A 24,745-nucleotide genomic window follows, 5' to 3' on the forward strand; every position below is an offset into this window, starting at 1 on the left:
CCAGAAAATTCTTGGCAGGATTTAACATTTGGAGCAACTTTTTTACGTTCTAGTAACGTTTTGTTTTTTAATATAAGCAGTTTCTAGACCAAAGATTCTCCTATTATTGTTCGAAGGCCATACGAACGTTCCCGATCATTATTTGAACTTTTCCGAAGATAAACGAAGTTTCCCAAAGACTTTCAAGGAGGTTTCGGAGAGGTTTGGACTTACCTACAAGACGGAAAAATTACTTGACAAACCAATTTTACGCGATGTTTTCGGCACCAAAACGTGGGGGGAGAACCTCCCAAATTTTCTTTTAGGAGAGCTACAGCCCCCCTTGCCCCCCCCCCCCCCCCCCCGCCCTCCTATGAAGGAAAATCAATTGTTTATTTTGATGTAACAAAATAGGGGAGAGGCACTATGAGTGTGAAGTGTCTTGCCCAATAACACAAGACAATGATTCCAGCCCTGGCCGGACCACTCGATCTGAAGTCAAGCTCTCTAACCATTTGGCCACCGCGCATCCCAAGTGAAGCTTACATGTCAAAGATTGCACCCAGAGAAGATATCCTTATGTGACTATTCTGACAGAAGGAGTAGCCACGAGCCAAGCCGTCCACACTGCCGGAGCTTATCCCGGTTTCCGTAGCATTAAGCGGCTAGGAATATTTCTACTCCCACCTGAATGGGATGCTAGTCGAGCCCAAGAACACAACACAAGTGACCCCAGCCAGGGCTCGAACTCGGACCGCTCGATCCGGAGTCCGGCGCTTTAACCATTAGGCCACCGCGCCTCCCTGGCAGAGACAGATAATAAAAATTTAGTGCAACAAGTACCCCGCACTTGGCAGTGCAGGGCTGAACATTTGAATTTAGCCGGTGCCACGTGTCTAAAAAGCATCCAGTCAAAACGTATGTCAGTTTCAAGAGACATTCAGCTCGGTTAACACTGTAAGATTTTTTTGTGACTTTTTATTTTTACTTTTCATGAATAAAAACATTATATGATCATTTTACTGAATAAAAACATTATATTGATCATTTTACTGAATCCCCCCCCTTTAAAAACATTATTATTGTGAATGAAATTCCGGCGGCCTCGTAGTTTGTGGGGGGCGGGCCCCTTGGGGGGTTGGCGGGGCGGCCCCCGCCCCCTTCCCCTTTTTTTTTTCCTTCCCCCCCCCCCCCCCCCCCCCCCCCCGCTACGGTATTTGATATAATTGAGGAAGCCACTGTTGAAAGAGAATCTCCTCGTAGAGCCAGAGGCTCCTCTGTCGTACAGTATATATATGATGATTCTTGTAATTGGCAAATGAATGATGGACTGAATGTATGTATCTATGATTAATACTTGATTGCCTGATTGATTGTTGTTTGATTGATTGATTGATTGACGATTGATTGATTGATTGATTGATTGAATGATTATTATTTATTATTATTATTATTATTATGATTATTATTATTATTATTTGATTGATTGATTGATTGACTGACGGATTAACTGATACAATAATAACAAAAAATGAATCAAAAAATGTCTGTAATTTCTGTAATAAGTATACAGAAACGTTAAATATGGATACAGGTGTTTTGATGTTAGTGATTGACATCCACCGCGGACTCTAGATCTGCCGGAGACACTTGGTTGAGAGACACTTGCCTCCCGTGAAAGTAGAATTGTCCGTTTGTCTGTCTTAATCACCACCACAACCACCTCCACAGCCACCGCCACCACCACAACTAGCTCCCCCTCCATCACCGCCACCACCACCACCGCCACCACATCCTCCACCGTCGCCACCGACACAGCCCCCAGAAGCACCACAAACACCGCCGCCAGCACTGATACATCCACCACCGCTGCTACCACCCATTTCTTCACCTAGACATCCGCCTCCATTGCCAAAGCTTCCATCTTCTCCATCAATGCCTTCTTCTGCAGGTACACCACCTCCTTCCCCTGTACCACTGTTATCCCATGACGTGTCAAAGTCCGCATGCGCCGGTCCGATGTTACAGTCACGAGCCTCGTCTTTATTGAAGTCATAACATCCAACCTGAATAGAGGCTCCGCATACTGCACACGCATCGTCACCTAGCACATGCTTGATATAAACATTGGTGGGCACGGTGTGACAGCAATAACCGGCCACTCGAAATATGGGTGAGACTATCGAGCCAACGCTGGATGTTTGGTCATAAGGCGACGACTCCATCGAGCGTTTAGGGAGATAGGGCATGCAAAGAAGATAAAGAACAGCCACTGACATTCCTAAGGCAATAGCCTCAGGAATAGCCTGCGCGTGTGGTGAGATGTCAATCTTGCTCTTCCTTAGGTGCAAGCGTATCAAAGTATAGGAGTCCATTTTTATAACGAATGTTCCAAGTCTCGACTTTTTGACAACACACCAACTTTGCTTGTCAAAAAGTTTGAAAACTCTGATGCCGACAAATCCCTGGCCTCCTCGGCTGAAGCTTCTTTGAAAAAGACTTCGTTCATGCTGCCATTTTCCAATGCACACTGCCCAATCCTTTTTCCCGCGAATAAGCATGGCTCTTTCGCCCTCTACTTGGTTCAGGAAGATTGAATTCTTTGCATCGTGAACAGCATCTTTCTCTGGAAATGAGCTCGGGTTGATGGTGTGACCTGAAGCCAGAAGCTGGTCATAAAGATTGAAAATTTCAACTGCGGATATCAAACCCACAGATGAGTGAACTATACGATATGTGAACGCTTCTCTTCCTCTCCAGTCAAGCACTCGCTGTGCAGCGGAACTGCAAGGCAATACCGGCTTTGCCAAATCACTTGGAGAAAGCATTAGCTGTGGATGGCAGAGATATTTCGATGGGTGGTCTCGGGTATGGAAGGTGCCAATTTTCAATTCGAAGCTGTATTTTTTGAGAGTTGGAGTGTTTATGGTCATTGTTAGCTGTGCTGTGTATTGACCCTTATCGTCATTAAAGGGAACGGATACACATGCAGTTGATGCTTCTGCAATCGAAGTAGCATCGAGGTACGGTAAAACACTTACAGTGGCTTTTGTGACGAACCTCTTTCGAAAAAACATCTTCCTCTGATATATTACAGCAGTGATCGTGTGTCTTTTGTCATTGTCGACAGTAAACCGTCTTGCTTTCAGATTCTTCACAGCACGGTTTCCTTTGAAGACATGAGATAAGATTTCTTCTCTTCTGGGGCCCTCTAATCGAATCACAAACGTTTTCTTGGCCATGTTGAAGGATTCTACCTGAAGAATGTCCACTGCGTATTCAGAAAGTGCGAGTGGTGCATACAGCCACATGGGTGTTGGCAGAGCCGGATCTGGTGGATCACCCCGATACATGGCTCCAGGTTTGGCAAATTGATGACCTGCTGCTTTCCACACCGCTCGCGTTTCCATCTCAGAGTCATTCAGTTTGGACCCTGGAGTTCGACTTGTCGAAGTATCATCATGATGTAGCAAGCGTCCCAGAAATTTCGTTGTAGTTTGCTTGTAGTTCACTGGGTGAAGTTGATGGACATGCCAGATGAGATCAAAATCGTAGCATGGGACAAGGAATACCTGGGGATTACGTTTCTTCAACTGTAGATGGTGTTCGTATCGCTCAACGGCTTCCTGAAGAAATTTAGTGTCTCTATAATGCGGAAACGACACTTGGTAATAGAACTTGGACTGGCGGTAACAAGCTTCTTCCAAGTTATACTGGATGCTGGACTTTTTGTAAACTGTCAGCACATCCGGGGGCTGGTCCAGATCGATCTCAAAAGGCTCATCACTGTAGTTCCTGTCCCAGAGATTCCTAGCTTTCTCGAGGCCGTCTTTTCTCTGCCAGTGATCTAAAGGTACATGGTCCACTATGGTGGAGACACTGTTGATGCAATCCTGTTCGTAGTAATACGGTGCCAACATATGTACATGCCACACCCAGGCAATGTCCAGTGGAGCCGCAAGAAGCCTGCTTCCATAACCTTCTCTGGCAGCCAGTGGTAACCAGTAAACCTCATACCGTCTGATAGCGTTCCTCAGAACAGAGCCTTTGTATAAGTTGGGATGTTGGTCTACCAGCTTCAGAAATTCCAACTCATTCTTGGCGGCTTGAACCAAGTCTAAGCCAAGCTTTTGGCAGAATGGATCGTCATACATGCTCTTTATCGCTAGAGCCCACCTTCACTGCAAAGGTACATTAAAGTCTGCAGTAAGGAATAAAAGAAATTGTGATTTCAAAACAAATCCTCGACACCGAACTCTTATTTTTATTGTCATTTCATTACGCATTTAATTTATTTTGGCATTTTTCAAACAAACTGCAGCTGTACATTGATTCTGTAGTAAATAATCTGGTTAGGAAACCTAGAAAAGGCAAAGCGATGATGCTTTAGTTTACATTACTTTTTTTAAAAGCATTAATTGGGGCGTCAGAGATTTTTATTGATGTTCCGATTTTCTGTTCCTTGAGTCCAGTGATCCAGGTCTTATCCTATATTTACAACCGGCGCTTCCTTGCGTGACAAGCTTGAAAAGGTCAAAAACTCAGTTCGCACTTAATTCAATTGTAAAAATCGTATGATTCTAGTGAGCAACACAGTTAGCAGGGCATTCGTCAAAACAGCACAAAACACAAATGAACAACACAACAGAAAATATCGCAAGAATTTCCCTTGCATACATGTGTACAAACACGAACTTTGTTGTACGCGTCTAATATTAAGCCGTGACATTTCACCACTCTAGTGCATAGTTTTAAAATATTTGCACGATTAATACCCAGTGAATGTTCTTACCGCAGTTCAACCGGAAAACGAACGAAATATTGCGAAAAACAACATCTCTTAGCAACACTTGGTACATGGTATACAGTGAAATCTCGATTTTTCAAGCCCTTGATTTTTTGATTCTTCAGATTATAAGATTATTGATTTTTCGTACCTATTGAGGCATGCAAAAGTCGTTTCTCTTCTCTGAGTCGACCAGTTATTTTATCGCCGATTCCTCCAACTCCCCGAGGGTCCCGATGTCTCAAACCAATTTTCGTTTCCTTTGGAGGTTCAAAAAACCTGGATCCCACTGTATACAGCAAATCAGGATTATACTCATATGGTAGTCACGAAAACGCTGATGATATTTAGCCTCTGAATAATAAACGTAATGAACTTTCGAATGTTTTCCGATCTCATTCACTCTTTTTGCTTACAAAGTTTTTAAAGTTTTACGACGTAGTACTAACCTTACTGAACCTTTGGTAATATTTATGTTGCAAGAAATACAGGAAATCGAGGAATGATTTTTGTGTCTAGTGTATCTAGACACTATGCAGAAGGGGTAAAAATTCAGATAAATACTTCATGTAAGCTAAGATATCAAGTAATGCGCATAGAGTTTCACTGGGTTTCCCGTTCCGTGACCATTTACATGAGGATAAGAACGCATTCAGGAAAAGTGTAACTATCGATATATCATCGTGACCATTTCGCAATCACTCGAGTACAAGGAGATATTCGGAACCCAATTGAAATCAAGTACGAGCACAAAGAGGATATCGGAGCCAATTGAATTCGAGAATGATCACAAAAGGGATATTCGGGACCAATTGAATTTGAGACGAATATTCCGCGACGTTTGCGATGCTCTGTGTCAGTGATAATGCATTTGCTTCTAGTAGCGAACTGCAGCGGAACTAGCTAGCCCAGAGAAGTTATTGTGAAGTGTATTTTGTAGAGCAAGAAAAAGCTGAAGCTGCCCGACTGAAAACAGCTGTGACTGACCAAACATCTGCAAAAGCTGCTGAGTATTTATGTGGACAAAGTAATAATAGAAGTAGTAAACTACTTGCAAATCATGTAAGCGTTGGTCAATTTCACTATTTCACGTCTAATGATTACGGCATATAAAGTGAGAGCTTCCATATTTACGGGATTGTTGCCTTTAAGAGCACGAGAAATTGCAGACACTTTTAAAAACTCAGTTTATCTACCACTTAAAAAATCACACAATTTCGGGGTAACAATGGCCTTTATTAAGCGTGCAAATGCCCTCCAAATTCCCCAAAATTTTTTGACACTCAAAACTCTAATTACTCAGCGAATACAGCCGCCTCTATTGCTCCCGCTACTACGTGCGAAATGCGCCAACTGGGGTTAGGTTAGCTTCTGTCATTCGTTTCCTTTAATAGATAAAGCCGCTTAAGATGATTATTGTGATTATCAATGATTCGCCGCATGAATGCACGCGCGCTGACTTAACTCACGCTTTATAAATTTAGACTTCGCTAATGTTTGCCCTGTTCCAATTTACTGTCAATTTAAACGTTTTAGGTTTTGCAAAGTTTGTTCGTGCACGTATTGTTTCGGAATTGCGAAAAAGCGTGCTTCCGAGATAAATGAAGTAATTTCATTATCTCCTTTTGATCGCGATTGGCACGAAAGTGTTAGTTTTTGTTATCCCTTGTTGGCCCGGCGATAAGCTGTTGGTTTACGCTGTTTAAAATTAACATCAGGGTCGTTACTGTTTTACAAGCATTTCGCAAACCCGCTTTAATGTCTAAAGAAGCAATTGAAAAACAGGGTTTTAAGTATAAACAGGCCTAAGAAGTGCATCCTTCAGTGTAATGAAAATAAGCGTCAAACTATCACTGTTGCTTGTGCGTCACATTTTCAAAAGACGACAGGGCAAGATCGTGGCGATAAAAAAGATCGTGGCGATAAGGTTTCGCCTAATTTGCAATGTATAAAAAACAAGTATTTTAGGCGATGAGTGAATCTTTCGTCTTAAGGAATGTTTTGTAGCTATCGACCGACCAAATAGGACTGCGAACTAACTACACGTGAACGTCGAATGGAGATTAAGTTTAGCACAACAAGAAATCGCCACGAAGAGCAAGATAAATTCTTTGGAAAGTTAGAAAGGACTATACAATGTACGGATGAGACAATTTTTTGATGACTTCTATTAGATTCAGTAAAAAGACAACTTCTACAATTGGCCTGTGTAATACATTACGAGACCACGTTTGACCTCTGTCGCATGTATTACCTTATGTCACGCTACAAGATAACGCAACTTTTGTTTAGGTCTTGTTGAACAGTCATTCAATACAGAAGTTGCTAGCTATTTTTATTTAGTATGTTAGTTTTTTGACAAATTTCCTTATTTAATATCCCGTTAGGAAACGTCATCCCTCTGCATGGACTGCGTCCCGTTTATTATATTGCTCGCCATTAGAAGGCACATCCACATTGTGAGAAATAATTTTTGGGAAAGATTACTGAATATGAGATATTATCGCCAAACACGTCGATTTTAAGAGCTATTTTTGCGGTGAACTAATTAAATACCTTATTAAGATTTATGACCCGCATTCGACTCCTGACACCCAATTATATTTCCAAAATCCAGAAAACAACTTTGAATTGGGAGTGGGGGGGGGGGGGGAGGGGGAGTAACACAAATTTTTGCAAAATTATTTATTTTTAAGGGTACAAATCGACCCATAAAAAAAGAGCGTGAAGGAAAAGAGCTAAAGCATACATCTTAGGCTCAATTAGCAGCCAGGAAATCAGCCCACGCTCATCCCCAAAACGAAGATCCTAATCCTCCGGAAAAACCAAACACATCTGGACTCGAGAGATCAACGGAAATCAACCATAGTTACAGGTGTGATCGCGAGTACCAGTATCCACCTTGCACTAGACACATGTTCGCATTGCGGACCTGTTATTTGGGTGTGTTGTCCGTGCCGTGACCTGTGAGGCCGGCCGTGCTGAGTACTTTGCACAAGCAGGGGGGTAGGGTGGGGCTGCCATTTTACTGCCGCAATTTCAAATTTCACTTTGCCACGCTTTGATGTCACTACAAAAAGCAAAGCCATCTCCAAAACAAAAGTTGGCCATTCGCTTAATCGAAAAAAAAACAGGAAAAATGACAAGGATTTTTTAAAAATATGGCAAAAGTAGACTTGATGGGGAGGGGTGAGTAAGATGCCATTTGGTGGCGAGAGGGCTGGGGAAGAGAAGAAGGACGGAAATTTCATGAATGCTAATGGCGGGAAATCACTTGCCATTCATTGTTCAAAACCACACTGTTTATTTAACGCGGAAACGGTTTTAACTCCGAGCAAGACTGTTTCCTGACTAAAAATCATCGTTTCAAGCTGTTTTTACTGTAGATCTTCATATGAAGTGAAGAATGTCCTCGCAATTCTCAATTTCGGAGCAGCTTTTGAGCGCCGGACGCGACCAGCAGCTAAATATGTTACCGAACAACTGTCTGAAAAGAAAGCTGGAAGCCGCCGGTAGAAATGGTTTTGCTTCTACAGAATACCACGAAATGGGTTTCCAAGAACACGAATGTAGTCTTAAAAGCGAGGTAGGCTAGTTTATTTCGAAAAGTTTACTATTTGAACGACTAAATTTACAAATGTTTACAAGCTAACTGTGATTTTGGTTGACCTTCGATTTGTTCGTCGAAGATCAACTTAGTTAAAACTCAATCCTGAGCTTGAATCTTTCTTTTATTGAAATTTACCTGTATTTCACGAGCTAACAGAGAAGAACTATACATTTTTTTCTCTTTTTATTGCAGAAAAGACAGCGATTTTCAGACCACTCTACTCAAGTCTATGACGTAAACAGACAAGAAATGTGCACAAATGGTGGTTTAAATTACCTCTCAACCGTCAACAATGGCGATATTTGCCCAAGTATAGTTCAAAACGGAAACAGCGTTGGAGCAGATTCTTTACTGCAAAATAATTTAGAATGTCATATATCCAACGGAGGCGAAGAAAACACAGAAAATATGGACTTCGAATGTGAAACTGTTGACACGAATGGTTGCCCGCCAAATTCAAATGATGAAAGTTCGCCGACTAAAGGATCCCCAGCAAGGGAATATTTACAGAAGTAAGTGTTTGAAGTAAAGAACACCGTTCCACGTTTGTTAATTAACTTAAATTGCCAAGGGAATTTTAATACAACTTGTGTATCTGCACATGAGAGGTTATATTGGAGGCTGCAGACTAAATTATTTGTCATATAAAATTATATTAACTGACTGACTGTCTGACTGACTACCTGACTGACTGGTCGACTATTGACTGACTGATTGACTGACTGGCTGACTGACTATAGCCCCATGTAGCATCCCATCTAGGTGTTTATAAGAAAATATACTGAGTATTACTCCTACAGGAAGTGACTGACGTTTTATGCTATGCCATTGGGATCCAATTTATATTTCACCAGTTACAACACTCTGGCAAGTTTATTCTGGATATGCAAAACATAATATTTAAACCAGTCATAAAATTTTTATAAAACAGTGTACATGTACAAAATGTACTTGATGTTCTTGTTATGTTATGGCAGCTGTTTTGGATCAAGTCTTGGACTTTATTCAAAACATTTGCCTTTACAGAACTTGACCAATTTTTCCTCAGTACATATACAGTAATAACCATTCCCCGTGGGACGGAAATTGAACCCATGGCATTCCAGACACCATATTTATTTTATTAACCGCCACCGCCCTCGAATAAACGCCGCATTTTAGAGCAGAAATATAAATAAACACCACCCTTGAATAAACGCGGCATCATGATGCGGTGTTTATTCGTATTAAAGACTCAAAAAGCAAATGCAGTAACTATCAAATTTGAGCAAGCCTAAAACAATTCTTTTTCTTGATGGTAACAATGTTTTAAGATATTGAAAATGACTTTTGAGACAAGTACTACAACATGTTCCTGTTTTCAAAGTTTAGATGTTCAGTTATCGTGCTGTTGTTTGCAAGAAATAAATTGAATTTTAAATAAACGCCGCCCTCGATAAACGCCGCACTGGAATTGTGAAAAATTTAATAAACGCTGCAGCGTTCATTCAAATAAATACAGTATGTGTAGCAGATAGCAGTATGCAGGACGTGTGTCACATATCAGCCTAGTAAATTGCCCAGTTCATTATGAGTCTCTCATAGCTCAGTTGTTTAGAGCGCCAAACTGGTATCTGGGAGGCCATGGGTTACTTTGATTCCTGCCGGTGACTCATGCTCGCATCATTGTTGAACAATTCATCTTCATTATTTGTCATTGAATTATCCATCTTTATTATTTACTGCACAACTACATGTATCAAATGACAACCACCAGTAAACTGCAGGAAATTAATTCACCCTTGATAGGAATGCTTGAGCAGTTTTCAGTTGGCAAGACAGCACTGTTGAAAGTTTGTAAGGATCGAGTAACCCAGTGACTATAGCCAAAACCATAATTTTGGGGGGTTCTTTTGAGCAATTTGTCATTATATTTTTGTTATTTATAATGTTTTGTTTATTTTTCTGTTTTGTTTCAAAGACACAGGCCTGAGTATCAAATGCATTGTATTCCGTCTTACTGCCACCCAGGAGGACTATGGGATGTTATGCTGGAGGTATACCATGGTCTGTAGAACATGGTTGTTGAATTTCTACAGCCATGATAAAAGGTAAAATTACTGTGCAGTAATTCTTAACGCTCTAAAGTTAGGGGCAGTGGCTTAATGGTTTGCGGCTGGACTCCAGACTGAGCAGCACTGGTTTGAGCACTGGCCAGGGTCATTTGTGTCATACCGTATTTTCTTTCTTTGACCTAGAAGCTTGATAGTTGTGGAACTTGTTAGTTTTGCTTCGATTTAGCTGAACCCTTAACACTTCATGACATGGATGTTTATCTGTTTTTAATTACTGGCAATGGTAACTATTATGCCTCCTTTTTAAATTTAAATTTGTACATAATGATAGATCCAATGTAGATTTCACCTCAATCCTTTAAAGTGTCTGCAGTTACATCACTAGTTAACACACAATGTATACAAAAAATACCAGTTACAACTCAACTCCCTCTTACTCTAAGACAGACACCATCCAGACCAGCTGAGCTCTTACTGTCCGTCTTACAGAGGTCTCTGTCTCATACATACATGTAGTGGGCTAAGTTACAGTAAAATTACTGAGAAACGGTCTAGAGATGGGACCAACACCAGGTGTCCATCTTACATAGGTGTCCATCTTATAGAGGTGTCCGTTAATAGAGAGTTGACTGTATATCAGTTCCACAGAATTCAAATAAGATTGAGGTGGAGTGCATTCTTGAGGGAAAGCCAACAGCTTCATTTCTTGAATAACTTTCTCATAATGGTGAAACTTACAGTGTACACATAAAATATTATTAAAAAATATCCAGCTACATGTAAGTCATGAAAATTAATGTAGACCACTAAGGAAATGTTCCATTTTTTTATTCATAAAGCATTGTGGGTTTAGATTTGTTTACATTTCTTGTTTAGTTCTAACACTGTAACACGGTTGGATTGATTCAATTAATAATTTGGTATATGTTTTTTATTGCAGGTTCACTGTATGTGGTAAATGTACATAAAATAAGCAACAACAAAAGAAACTTAAAGTTTTTGCAAGGAAAGAAAAAAACTAATATATTCTATTTTAATATTGTCTTATAAAACTGGAATAAAATGGCTCGAGGTTATTGTTTAATCAGTGCAGGCCAGGATCCAACTTCTGGAACCCTTATACAAGATATTTTGTTACTTGTAGTGCTTAAAAATTTAAAGAATTCCATTTAACTTTACACTAGACTTATTATTTTGGAATTTGAAATTATAATGGTATTTATTTTGTTTGGTAACTTAACAGTGTATTTGTACAGTACCTGTTTTACATCATTTTTCTTTGAGAGAACACCACCCTCTTTTTTAATTAACTGACCTTTTCTTAGAAGCACGGTTTTCATTGATTACATGTGCCTTATACAGTACAATGGTTTTCACTGTGCCTATTGTAAAAACAGTTGAATACTGATAACTCAAACCCTCAATAACTTGAATCACTTACTAACTCGAACCTTTTTCAATCCCCCCCCCCCCCCAGGTCATGTTTTTACTAATTTTACCCTTGATAACTTGAACTCTGAATATCTTGGACCTTCTTCGATTTCCCTTGAAGGTTTGAGTTATCGGGATTCAACTGTACATTTCGTTATCAGCTTAAGGTAGGCACCTGTCTTAAGGGAGACAGCAAAGTATGTCCTTTTGAGGGACAACTATATTTTTTACAAGTAAATTATTATTTTGTTTTTGTCTTATGTTGTAGTAGGTATTTATTTATTAAATAAAAAGCAAATAATTGGGTGGACCAGCACACTGTCTGTACAGATGTACTACATGTAGTTGTACTTTATAGTTACATTTTACTCACAATCTGTTCAGTGAATACAGAATGTTCTTGTTACTTAACTTTCAATGAAAATATTTTTTGTTTGTTTTTAAGTTTTCAATTAATGAAATTTTATTTGAAAAAAATGCTTACATGTGCTTTGTAAATATTGTACATATACCACTACCTGTCGCATCAAAAACATGTGTACCTCACATCGTATAGATCAGAAAGCTATGCTAAAACTTTTAAACAAAAGATTTTCATGTTTGAATTAATATAATTCTGTAACTGTTTACAATTTTATAAAAATATATATACATGTATAATATCAGTCTATCACTCAAACATTTTTTATTATATTTGTACAGCTTTCTCAAATGGTTTTAGAATCAGTTTTGTGTATGTGTGAAAAAAAAGTAATTAAAAATAAGTTCTAATTATCTGTTAATACCAAGATTGTATTTTGTGGGATTTAAATTAACTTATATCAAGGTAATCTATGTAAATATTTGTGCAAAAAAGAACTTCATATATTTGCTTGAACCAGCTATACATGTAACAATGTATTCCTTGTACAGTATTTTGAAGGTAAACATTGTGAAACACTTTTAAGGGGAAGTAAAGGTTTTAATCGCAGTGTGTGTTTATCCTGTTTTGCATTATTATTTCTTTTACATAAAGTTTCTCACTGAAAAGCAGCCTACATGCTCAACTAGTAATTATAGTAATTGGACTGAGTGGAGTACAATTCAGAGAGTAATCGGGCGAGTAATTTCAAAATTGGCAGGTCAAGGCCGATTTTAAATAACGAGCACAATAATCTCTGAATTGTACGACACGAGGTCCAATTACTAATTAATCGTATCAATAACAAAATTCGAGGTTAGAAAGTCTTATAGAACCTTTTTGTGTGAAAAAGTCAAAGGTAAATTGGTTGTCCAAAAAGCAGGAAAACAGCAAGAAAACCCCATTCAAATGTGCATGATTGACGCGCGAATGGCGTAGGTGTCCAAACACAGGTATCCAATTTAAAGTTGCTCAAATTGGATGCCAGTAATTGGAAACCCACATGATCGTATGCCGATTACACGACAAATAGGGGCATGTAGAACCAATCAAAATCGAGAATTTTGTTATAGATACGATTAGAAAATATATTTTGTTATTTCAGTTTTCATAAACATGAGAACTCTGCTTCATTTATTTTAGCGGAATTCTCAGGGAACAGAATTTCTCTTCAACCAGGTCAGTGGGACACCTCTGTCACTGGCCCATTGTACCCCTGGGTGGAGAGAGGCAATATGAGAGTAAAGTGTTGTGCCCAACCAAAAACACAACACAGAATCCTGGCTAGGGCTCAAGCTTGGACAGCTAAATGTAGTCTAGCATCTAATCAACAGCTGATAAACGTTGAGTCTGGTAGCTAACCAGACCACTACACCTCTGTTAACCTGCAATCACCTCTGAGAGCTAATTTGACATGCGATGTACTGAGCCACCCCTCCCCTGGGTTTTCCTTTTGTCCTGGTACAAACATGTATTCGAAGGTGATTCTGGGAAGGTACTCAAGTAATTCAAGATGGCGGACATAAGCGCTGTAAACCGGCGTCTACTTGAGATCTCCATTTGCGCTCTGCTGCGTGAACAAGGATTTTCTTCAGCTTCCAAGATAGCTTTGGAGACCCTTACCGAAATGCTTCAAAGTTGTAAGAAATCAATTCTTTTGTTTCCCTGATTTGGGTACTGTTTGCAGCTCAAGATACGCACAGATATATTTTGTTTTGTCGTATCTGATCTAATTATATTACTAACATAACTTAAGTTTTATATTGCCCTGTACATTATTTTGCTCGTGATACGTTTGTCTTGGGTCCACTTTCTTCATCTTGGTCATCCTTTGATCAATCGAGCAACATTCATAACTATTCGCCATTCATAAACATTTCGAATTCAAGCTAACAACAGTACATGTACATGTAAAACTTCAAGCTTACTTTTGCATTGTTATTATGTCAGATTCCATTGTTAAAAATCAAAATATTGTCCGCGGCCGCACTTGAGAGTTAACTGGGTTAATTTTTTAGAAACCCGGTTAAAAATTTCCACAAAACTTAACTAGGTTAAAGTATGGTTACCAAAACTAACTCGGTTAAATATTTTTAGCGGCCGCATTACGATCAGACCAGACTGAAGTGATGTCATGATTAAGCTATTTGAAAACAAGCAAAAGCGACCGCCTTTCATGATAATTTTATTACCTGCTCATTTCTTCTCATGCTTTTAAGATTAATTTCAATGCATTCTCGGCTTACACCGCTCTATTTTTTTCCGAATACGTTCTACGCAAATTTCAAGCCCAGTTGTTTCGAATATGTTGATCTTCAGCAGTCGTTCTAAGGGCCTCTTCACATGATCCCGGTTGACCGGGCTGGCCCAGTTACCAAGATCTCGGCTCACTCCTATTTTCTTTGTAAAATTTTGGATGTGTTCATATGAGAAGGTGGGCCAGCCCAGTTACCGATGTCTCGGTTTCTGCAACCGAGATCTCGGCAACCGGGAAGAATATTTTCCCATATGAACACTCCAGCCCGGTCGCCGGGACGCAACTTTTTGTGAGAAAATAGCTTCCCTTTCGTAACTGGGTGGTCAAAATGGCTTAATTTTGCCTTGTATCTATTTCCACTTCAGAAATATGCGAATTAGCTTTATTAATAAAGTTACAAGGGTCAATAAAGCTACGATAGCCGCGAAAGATGCAACTTTATGTGTCGCCATTTTGGCTTTGTTTCTTGAATTTTATCCCCGTCAACCGGGCTAAAATTTTCCATATGAACAGACGTCAAAATCTGTCCTGGTAACTGAGACAGCCCGTAAACCGGGCTCATGTGAAGAGGCCCTAAGGCTCATCGGCATATCAAAATTGCCTTCAAGGCCTTCAAGTGCATGTTTTTCCAAGGAATCGGCGAAGAGACGGAAGAGATCATCAGAAACCATGAAAGTCCTGTTTGAGCCAAATAATCCGCATTTCTCTGGTGGTTGTAGAGTTTCTTAATAGCAAAGGAAATTATAGAATTAAGGTGGCTCCATAGGGTTTCTTGACCGCGCGAAGAATGGGTACGAGCTTGAAATGCCGGCAAATCAAAACAAACATGGCGGCTTCACGCGAGCGTGAAATTTTCGGCGAGAAAACGCGACACTTGCTTCCTGCCAATGAAATAACACCCGTGCTTTCCTGTGTTGAGCAGATAAAAGAGTTTACAACACCCTAAAAAGGTGTTTACAACGTCCGCGGTGCTTCTGGCCGCTTTTGTAAAGTTCGTATGATCGAAAGCAAAAGATAAAATAAAGAATAGTCTCCGCGATTGTAAGATACTTCGAGCAGAATTTCAGGGATTCTGCTACATAAAGGATTAAGGTATGTCTCTAACTAACCGTTGTGTTAACAGATATTCGCACAAAAACCGACAACAACGGGAAACGCTCGTCTTTACACATCAACTCGTATGGTTCGAAAGTTCGCGCATGCTCAAATAGCGATCTTGGACAATTTCTATTCTGATGACGTAATTGTTATTCGGGCAAAAATAGGAATTTTTCCCTGGTATTTACAAGAGTTTCCTTCGGTGAAATTCCTTAAAATTTGGCATAGATGTGATACCTTTTAAACTGCCCTTTTTGCCGTTTTTTTAAAAAATTTGTAAGCCAGTTTTTTTGCTTAGTCAAAAAAACACAAAATAACCAAAAACGCAAAAACGACCTGGACAACCCCTACTTTTTTAGTTTTTAAAAGTTACTTCTCATCAGATTCAATCCGTTGGGAGAATTTAAAAAATTTTCACCGAAGAAAATTAAAGAAATTTAAGATCAAAACCATAAAAACACCAAAAAATAGGACTTTTTGAGTAGATGTAGCTCAAAAACAAAGGCCGTTATTTTAAAAAAGAATAATGCACAACATATTTTAGTCCTTGTTTTTAATATTTCGGCAGCTTTTATTTAACTAGTTTAAAAAATAACGCGAAAATGATCTCTTGATGGGTATCACTTCTGCGCGCGCCGTAATATCTCAAAACCCTATGGAGCCACCTTAAGCCACGAATTGTGTCCGAACGCCATGTTTGCGTGTGATGGAAAAGAATATCTTCTCTTACATGGAGATGATTGACACATTTGACAAATAAAACAATAGTTGAATCTGATAAGAAACCACTAACCTGGTTAAAATGACCCAGAAAGGTAGTTTAGAGTTAACCTAACCCAGTTAAAAAATCTTTTGTTCTTTGATTAATTTCCATGGGAACCGCTAACCTGGTTAAGAGTCGGTTGACTCTCTAAATACGCGGCCGCACTAGACATTTTTTAACCCGGTTAATTTTAATTGATTAATTGGAAATAACTCGGTTAACTTGCCAAGTGCGGCCGCGGCCATTATTTAGCTACTTGTGTAACAATTGCAGCCTCAAGTAGTGCTTGTTTTCTCGATCAGTTACTTACGTTGTGGCCTAAGTTTATTTTTGGTTTTGAAATATTTCAAACCAGTTTGATTTTTAATTCCTCTGTTTCAGGAAATGATTCAGTGTATCTAAATACATGTACCGGTTATTTTACAAAAGAAAGGAAAGTGAAGAACGAACTGAAATTTCAAATTAAAAGTAAAAAATTATACTCAAGAATAATTGAAAAATTCTACAACCATAACGATAACATTTCAACTTTATAGCTAAGACCAGTAAATATACAGTTTGAGTTATAGATGGTATCTTTTCTCCTGCCTTTGATCTACCATGTTTAAGTATGTGTACTTGTTTTTGTTTCTCTTCTGCTTTAGATTTATCTGAGCTTGGCCACAGCTGCAAGCTGAGTTGTGAGCTCTCAGCTCGAGTCAAACCCACACTCAGTGACGTGAAAGTAGCTTTGATTGACATGGGTATGTATGTGGTAATCCTAAAGTATCAATTCCAAGGCCAATCACGATCATAAGATGTCATGATGAATTACAGTCAGATCGCTTCATGATCAGGTCGCTCCAGGTCAGATCGCTCTAGTCAAAACAAAGTCATATCACTTCATCAAAAAAGGGACTTCAACTCTAAGGAGAAGTGACTTCACTCCATTATAGAATACTCCCTAAAATTTACTACAGGGTGTGCCGTTAAGTCTCTGAGACTCTGGACCTGTTCCAGAGAAAAAAAAGCTGAATTTGCGACCCTGTTCCAGACAAACATTGCAAATTAGAATAAAGCCGCTGTATACGCGCGATGGAATTCTAGCGGGCATTATTTTTTTATAGAATATAGCTGAAAACTATTGAAGCCCGGTACCCCGGATGTGGGAATTGTTTGTTGAATTTCGCTGAACAACTTTGCCTCTATTCTCTTGTTTTATTGTTTAAATGATGCTTTAAAGCAGAAAGTTTTTATCAGAAACGTTTTACTTGCTTAAATGGAAGTAAGGCAGTGCCAAAGGAAGCGACAGATGAAGAAAGAATCGTTGAAATTTGTTGTTTTTCTTTGGAGTTGTGTACGCCACTATTTTGCCGTGAACTGCCCGAAATTGATTGGAAATTATTTAGCAAAACAAGCCGGACTCTAGAAACGCTTGAGGTAAGAAACCTATTTTGAGCCACAATCTAAAGACAGAACACTCCACTTTTGTTCTTTTTAAATCGAAATTAGAGGCGAATTTGAAATAGTTGCTGCGAAACGAACGCATGAAAATTTTCCATTTGAATGAAATTGAAATTGAATTTTGTTTCATCAAAACTTTGAGAAACTATTCCAACTGATTTGAAAAAACTGCCTTATACTTCCTTTTACAAGCACTATAAACTTTTTTTAAATAACCTATCCTACTCTTGTGCATAATTTCGTTGTTTTCTGCATATTAGCTTATATTAAGTATGATTTATTCATCTTTTAAACATATTTAATCTGCATACGTTAGTTATTCATATTCTATTATTTCTAGTAATTTATGTGTCTTGTCTGTTTTTTTTTTTTTTTAACATGTCAGTGACCAACACGATAGCATATGCTTCTTTGGTCACTGAGCACATTTTATTTTGGTTTTGTATGTATTATATAGTTTCCTTATTTTAATTATTGCATTTTCTGTAAATGGTGTTAATATTGTTAAATTTTTTGTAAATAGTGTGAAATAATAGAAAATCTGAAAATCTGAAATAATGGGGTGATCTGGAGACTGTCATGACAATACATTTGATCCCACACAATTTTTCAAAGACCTGTAGTGTTGTACTTACAATACCTAAGATCAAGTATTAACTTCCAACTTGATTGTTTTATTTTGCCTATAGGGGCTGATCTAGATTCTTTGCCATCTTATGGGAAGCGTGCTAATCGAATCCATGTCAACAACCGTAAGTCTTCTGTATCATGTTTCTTTTGTGGGATTGTGAGATATTGGAGCATTTTGTTTACCTCAATTTAGTCTTCGGCCAGTAAATTAAACTTTTACATTTGAATCCTGATTTCGTGAACGTCCAAGGAAAATAAAAATTGGTTTAAGAAATTGGCATGTTCAAGAAATGGGGGGGGGGGGGTAAAACTGTAAGGTTTGACTGAGGGAAGGGAATGAGTTTTGTTTTGAGTTATTGTAAGGGTTGAAAATCGAGTGTTCAGAAAAACCGGGATTCCAATGTAGTTATAAAAATGCAAAAGCTTTTTTAATCTTAACACTATGAAAATGAAAATGCTATTTTGTATTTTATAATCTGCTAACTCTGCTAACAAGTTCTTTTTATGAATATGGATTAAAATTAATTTTAATGTCTTATCCAGCGCTATTTGCATTCTTACATTTCTTTTTTTCTTTTTTTTTTCATTCCTTGGGTTGAATTTCTTCAGTAAACAGTCCAGAAAATTATATAAGGGCTTTTTTGTTTTGGTTTAAAGAAACTACCTCATTAAGCATGAAAAGCCAGGGGTCTCATGCCCTTAGCCTCTTCCCCAGCCGAATTACATGTAGGCTAGGGGTGGAAGACAACTGGCATTCAGAGGTATGACACACTGTATGTCCCATTTAGAACTGTAAATGTTGTATTTATAACTGTAAATATTTCTTCCTTCCATAGCTCTGAAGTCTCGCATAGTACCAACACCCAAGTCCCTAGCAGCAGGCACCAGACAGACACGCCCAGCACACATTCCGGCACACCTTCCGCCACTTCCTGATCCACATTCCTACATCAAAACTCCAGTAAGTCATTTACAATAATATTTGGCGGTTAGAAGTATAAGCCGGTGCAAATAAAAGAGAACACAGGCAATCCCATATCCAGACACAGGGGGGGTACTCCGGCTTGTAAATGACGGGGATGATCGAAGGATTTTTTTGGGTTTGAAATTTTCGATTCCGGGATTTTTTTGGGTTGGAAAATTTGGCAAGTATTTTTTTGGGTGACTTGATTCAAATAGGGGATTTTTTTTAGGTATTAAGAACGAACTAAAATGCCTTGGCGTATTTATAGTATGATGAATAATCAAACTCGAGCGTTTTTGCCCCTCCTGGCAATTTAGGGGTAATTTGACGAGGGATTTTTTCAGGGTTATTTTTGGTCCAGGGATTTTTTTGGGTAATGTCGGAAGACTTAGGGATTTTTTTGGGTCCTGAGTTTTGCCTCCATTCGATCATCCCCGTCATTTACAAGCCGGAGTACCCCCCTGGGTATCCAGAATCCATGTTACCCCATACCAGCAGAAAGAGGTGCTCAAAGGTGGTTGGAGTAGGGGTGCCAGTGAAACATTGATAATTAATATTACAGTTGAACCTCCCCTTACAGACATTTCAATCTATAATGTGGATGCCTCCACTAACCTTTACCTGGTGTGAAACAGACCAAAGTTCATATAAACTCTACCAGTACCTCTATTATATGGACACAGTCCTCCATAATGCGGACACTCTACCCTGACCCCTTGGTGTCTCCATATTAAAAGGTTTGCCAGTGTACTATTTTTCTTACCGCAAATCAGGTGTGCCTGATAATTCATCTTTTTCCATTTGCAGGCCCACAGGCAGTCAAGCAAAGAATACCAAGCAGTAAGAGAGAAGTATGCTGCCCAGAGAAAAGAAATCGAAGAAGGGTTATCCAAGTAAGTATGACATTAGAGCGGTTTTCACTTGAGTGTCGAAAGTAAATTGCGTTTGCTTTGGTTTTGCATTGCTACGCCTAGTGATTGGCTTAAAAATCTCGCGCCACTTTCTCAGCCAATCAGAACTACCGGTAAAACCAAAACCAATCATGACGCGCTCACGCACGTTTTCCCGCGCTTCGTGTCAGCTACATGTACTTGCTTTGAGTCTTGATTGGTTCACTGGATTGTCTGTGTCCTTTGTGATTGGCCAGAGTAATTACTTTGGTTTTGGTTTTACGACACTCAATTGAAAACTGCTCTAATCGCAGACTCATTGTGCTTACAGCTGAGTTCTATGGTTTGTTGAAAGGCTTAGGAAAAGTGACTGCTTTGTGAATTTGGTGAGGAAAACATTTTACTAGTTTGATAGGTAAATGAATAAACTAGCCAATCCATGTTCTTTTCCACCCAAATTTGTGTTCTAACACAACACGTTGGTGGGAGGATGTGTTGCTTTTTGCCTACATTGGACCCTTCCCCCTTCTTTTATGTACAGAGGGGCTGGGGTGGGGTGGGGTTGAAAGGGGGGGGAGGTTCATTAAAAGGGTAAAATAGTTACAGTGTAATGATTAAATTTATTACACATTACGCTTTCCAAAAGAAAACAACTTACATACCTCCTACAGTACAGCAGGGCTTTTAACAGTTTTGTAAAGTAGCGGACATAGTTGTAAAAGCACGGGTCTTGAAATTGTTCTTGGCACCGCAAGGCCCCTTGCGAGCGCCGAAGGCGCAAGCACCTAGGGGGTCTGGGGGTATGCCCCCCCCAGAAAATTGTTAAAATAGAACACTCGGAAACGCCGTTTCCAGCGTTTCTGGAACCCAGGAATCAGTTTCCCAGGCAGGGCTGGAGTTCATCAAGTTCTCTTTTAAAAGTAAAATATTGAATGAAAATGGACAGTTGGTAGGGGGAGGGGGCGGGAGGGAGAATGGCAATGACAGAATTTTCAGTTGTTTATCATTGCGAAATGTTTCTGTTGTCCTCTATTCAGTAAATTCATGAGATGCTTAATTAAGTAAAACAAATTTAATAGTAAAAAAAATAAATAAAAAACTTCCAAGTATTGGTATCAAAGTACCGGACGTTGAATGGGAAACGACCGGACAATACGTCCGGCCTCCGGCCTCAAACGAAAGCCCTGAGTACAGGTTGCCTCATAGAGGGTGCCCCAAAAGATTCTGTTCTAAATTAAAACAAATAAACAGTATAATACTTTTTTCTAGCCTGCAAGCAGGCTCTCTATTTGGGGGCAACGTGAATATTGCACTCTTCGAGCGCCGAAGGCGCGATCCCGCGAGCCGCTGGGCAAGCGAAGCGAGCCTGCGATTAAATCCCTCGATTAAATCCCTAGGCGTGCCCGCTTCGCCCCACGCACTCGCGCCTTCGGCACTCGCGGGATCGCGCCTTCGGCGCTCGAGCAGTTCAATATTCACGTTGCCCCCGAATAGAGAGCCTGCTCGCAGGCTATTTTTTCTAGCCTGCGAGCAGGCTCTCTATTTGGGGGCAACGTGAATATTGCACTCTTCGAGCGCCGAAGGCGCGATCCCGCGAGTGCCGAAGGCGTGATCCCGCGAGCCCGCGATCTATCGCGCCTTCGGCGCTCGAGCAGTTCAATATTCACGTATTAACCCTTCCACCTACCCATCTCCCTTGTTAGAATTTTATGCCCCCCCCCCCCCTGAGTCACCACATTATTGCAGTGTATCTGTCTCAGTGGTTTTGTATTGTACATGTGCGGTGCCTTCAAGTTGCTTTCTGCTTCTCCAGTAAAGTTTTATTGCATTTGACTTCACAGATTTTTAGCGAAGACAGCAGAACTGAGTTCTGGGATCTGTGAAGGATTAGATGCACCATCGTTTCCATGTAAGTGTGATCAGATCGTACATGTATTACATGTGATGTATCTCATTTTTTACAACTTTATTTAACTTTATTGGTGTCCCCAATAATTAGTTTGTAAAAGCTAACCACTGTGACATTTAAATAAGCTGAATGGAGTATACGTAGATTGTTCACAGTTTCTTTATTCTTCCCAATGCAGAAAAATAATGCTATTTTTTTCGTTCCCTGCCCCCATTCCCTTACGCCTCCCATTTTACGCTTGTGTTCAGCTCTCTCATGATCCTGTTTGTGAGTTTAACGAGAGTGTGCACTTGTTAGGAATAAGTAAAACAAAACGTTCAAGGGCATAGGAATTCTCTCCTCAACGAGAAATTTTCTTTTAGGTTTCACAGAAAGTCAAAACTAACTGCTTGTTTTCTCACTGTGTCTGAACGTGTATTACTTGCTCACTTAATCATGATCGTAACCACATTCACAAGCACTTCATAATAGGGGGGAGCTCTCACTTTAAAGGAGTGGCGGTGCTTGTTAATTGAATGTTATCCTTAAAGGAGAGCCATCTTTGCATAGCTCAAGGTTTTCTTTACCCCAAAAAAGATACTACTTCAAAACAGACAATTAAGAGCTAAACTAGTAAATAATAAAGATGGTAAATTTCAAGCTCGGTGATAAATAGTGAAGAAATTATTCAACATGACACGAGCGTGGGACAAAGAAAAAAATCTGAGTCCCTGACGGGAATCGAACCCATGGCCTCCCAGATACCGATACAGATTCTTCACTATTTATCACCGAGCTTGAAATTTACCATCTTTATTATTTACTACACATTTGATGATTTCGACATTGCTGATCCTAGCAGTATGCAGGACGCGTGTCACATATCAACCTAGTAAATGGCCCAGCTCACAACGAGTCTCTCGTAGCTCAGTTGGTTAGAGCGCCCAACCGGTATCTGGGAGGCCATAGGTTCGATTCCCGTCAGGGACTCAGATTTTTTTTCTTTGTCCCACGCTCGTGTCATGTTGAATAATTTCTTCACTAAGAGCTAAACTGTCATTGAATGCTTTCAACTACTGTATGAAGAAATTCACTCCTTACTGATCTAAACCACAGGCTTAGTATGATTTCAGCGTTTCACTATTTCTTCGCGTGGGATGCTTCCCTAAAGAGTACGTTTATGGGTAAAAAACAGTGACGTTCCTTTATTGGTGATGCCAACATCCGCTATGTACACAGTACACCCCTAAAAGGGACGAAGTACACCCCCACCCCTTTCACATGGGAGTCACCCCACCCCCTTACTCTGGGCTAGCCAATAAGCGAGTGCAGTAAAAACCTGCGCGTAAGAACCTGCATTTTCCCATTAATTCTTTCATGATTTTTAACTTTTTTAATTTTATTTTATAATTGGCGTTTACATTGCAACTGGAGTGATAAGGGCCTAAGTGTCTCCAGAGAGGATCCAGAATGTTGACTTAGCTTATTTCTCTAAAAGAAAACATTTTTAATCGATTTTAGAAGAAAAAAAGAACCTACTTCCAAATTTTAGGCCAAAGAGGTTTTGTTTTCTTATAAAGAGGGTGTCTAACAGTAACTGGCAAATTTTAGCCTAACAGGTTCTTAAAAAAGGTTCTTACTTGCGGGCTTTTACTTTGCATCTGCAAGGACAACATGCGCTAAACTGTACGTTTGTTTTTCTTTGTTGCAGTACTGGTGAATGAGTTAAACGACTTGCCTTACTTATCTGCAGTGGGAGACTTCGACGAGAATGAACTACAAGAACACGACGTGCAACTTGATAAAGAGACATCTTCAAATGGCCTGCCACCAGGCAATACGCAGACTACGGACTCATTCGATAATCCTTACCTTCGACCGGCTAAACGGCCACGAAAAGGTGTCAAACCGAGCTAACGAGATTGCGTTCTGTTCAAAAAATTCATGGGTTAGTTAAGTTGCTGCTAAAGATGCGATTTTATAAACTGGGAACGAGCAAGTCGGGGATCAAGTTCGTGCAATGCTCGGTAAATTCTCGTCAAAAACTTCCGAAGAATTGTTGATTCTTATTGACCAATCAGAATGTTCGGAATTCCGAAAGGATTCCGACAATAACCCGACTGCTAACGATGTCTTCCATTTTACTCTAGACGGTAGAGGTCTTGGGAAAGACTCTAATCTATTGTATATAAACGGACATAAAAATGTTACATTTTTGAACGGAGTATAGTGCCGGTATCCTTCTTTTATATCAGGGTTTTCTTTGTTAAGTTTACATTGCTTATTCAAGCTTTTCCAATTATAATACACCATCATTTTCTGTTCCTATTAATACAGACCCTTGTACTTAGCTATTTCGTGAATGTTACAATGATCACAGAATAAACTTGATGTGCCCATGACTAAAGTTATCTGTATTTGTAGGTGATTTGCGGCATTAACAAGAGTTTCAAGCTCTGTGAACGTTGCTCACTTAGTAGCTAATATAAGTGTCTGTAGAGAATGCAACAACTTTACTGGTATTCCTGAAGAAATAGTAAATTATGAATAAT

The 24,745-nt window shown here is 39.5% G+C and overlaps 3 protein-coding genes across 5 annotated transcripts; 2 read left to right on the forward strand and 1 right to left on the reverse strand.

Moving 5' to 3' along the window:
- Positions 1-955: 955 nt before the first annotated feature.
- Positions 956-5,287, reverse strand: LOC144650311 (uncharacterized). 3 transcript variants are annotated; one of them, XM_078509960.1, is made up of 3 exons: positions 5,225-5,287; positions 1,192-4,160; positions 956-1,031 (listed from the first exon to the last, which is right to left on the reverse strand). In XM_078509960.1, exon 2 carries the CDS (start codon positions 4,131-4,133, stop codon positions 1,683-1,685), a length of 2,451 nt encoding a protein of 816 aa, XP_078366086.1. In that variant the 5' UTR covers positions 4,134-4,160; positions 5,225-5,287; the 3' UTR covers positions 956-1,031; positions 1,192-1,682. The 3 variants fall into 3 exon arrangements, with proteins under 3 accessions (XP_078366086.1, XP_078366084.1, XP_078366085.1); XM_078509958.1 differs by having other exon boundaries at positions 1,192-4,180; XM_078509959.1 differs by having other exon boundaries at positions 1,192-4,180; positions 5,215-5,276.
- Positions 5,288-8,011: 2,724 nt separating this feature from the next.
- LOC144650312 (uncharacterized) lies at positions 8,012-12,836 on the forward strand. The gene is made up of 4 exons (XM_078509962.1): positions 8,012-8,351; positions 8,568-8,887; positions 10,336-10,465; positions 11,370-12,836. Exons 1-3 carry the CDS (start codon positions 8,172-8,174, stop codon positions 10,427-10,429), a joined length of 594 nt encoding a protein of 197 aa, XP_078366088.1. The 5' UTR covers positions 8,012-8,171; the 3' UTR covers positions 10,430-10,465; positions 11,370-12,836.
- Positions 12,837-13,743: 907 nt separating this feature from the next.
- On the forward strand, positions 13,744-24,732 carry LOC144652624 (transcription initiation factor TFIID subunit 8-like). Its single transcript, XM_078512701.1, has 7 exons — positions 13,744-13,900; positions 17,023-17,121; positions 18,511-18,573; positions 19,288-19,412; positions 20,223-20,308; positions 22,147-22,214; positions 23,905-24,732. The coding sequence occupies exons 1-7, from the start codon at positions 13,774-13,776 to the stop codon at positions 24,108-24,110; spliced, it is 774 nt and encodes a 257-aa protein (XP_078368827.1). The 5' UTR covers positions 13,744-13,773; the 3' UTR covers positions 24,111-24,732.
- Positions 24,733-24,745: the final 13 nt, after the last annotated feature.

Source organism: Oculina patagonica, chromosome 4 (genome assembly GCF_052425735.1).
Source record: "Oculina patagonica isolate OP01 chromosome 4, crgOcupat, whole genome shotgun sequence".
Taxonomy (NCBI): domain Eukaryota; kingdom Metazoa; phylum Cnidaria; class Anthozoa; order Scleractinia; family Oculinidae; genus Oculina; species Oculina patagonica.

Coding starts and splice junctions, on each gene's coding strand:
- LOC144650311 (XM_078509960.1), bottom strand. CDS start 4,133: ATGTATGACGATCCATTCTGCCAAAAGCTTGGCTTAGACTTGGTTCAA.
- LOC144650312 (XM_078509962.1), top strand. CDS start 8,172: ATGTCCTCGCAATTCTCAATTTCGGAGCAGCTTTTGAGCGCCGGACGC. Junction 8,352..8,567: donor AATGTAGTCTTAAAAGCGAG/GTAGGCTAGTTT, acceptor TTTTTATTGCAG/AAAAGACAGCGATTTTCAGA. Junction 8,888..10,335: donor GCAAGGGAATATTTACAGAA/GTAAGTGTTTGA, acceptor TTTGTTTCAAAG/ACACAGGCCTGAGTATCAAA.
- LOC144652624 (XM_078512701.1), top strand. CDS start 13,774: ATGGCGGACATAAGCGCTGTAAACCGGCGTCTACTTGAGATCTCCATT. Junction 17,122..18,510: donor AGTAGCTTTGATTGACATGG/GTATGTATGTGG, acceptor TTTTGCCTATAG/GGGCTGATCTAGATTCTTTG. Junction 18,574..19,287: donor TCGAATCCATGTCAACAACC/GTAAGTCTTCTG, acceptor TTCCTTCCATAG/CTCTGAAGTCTCGCATAGTA.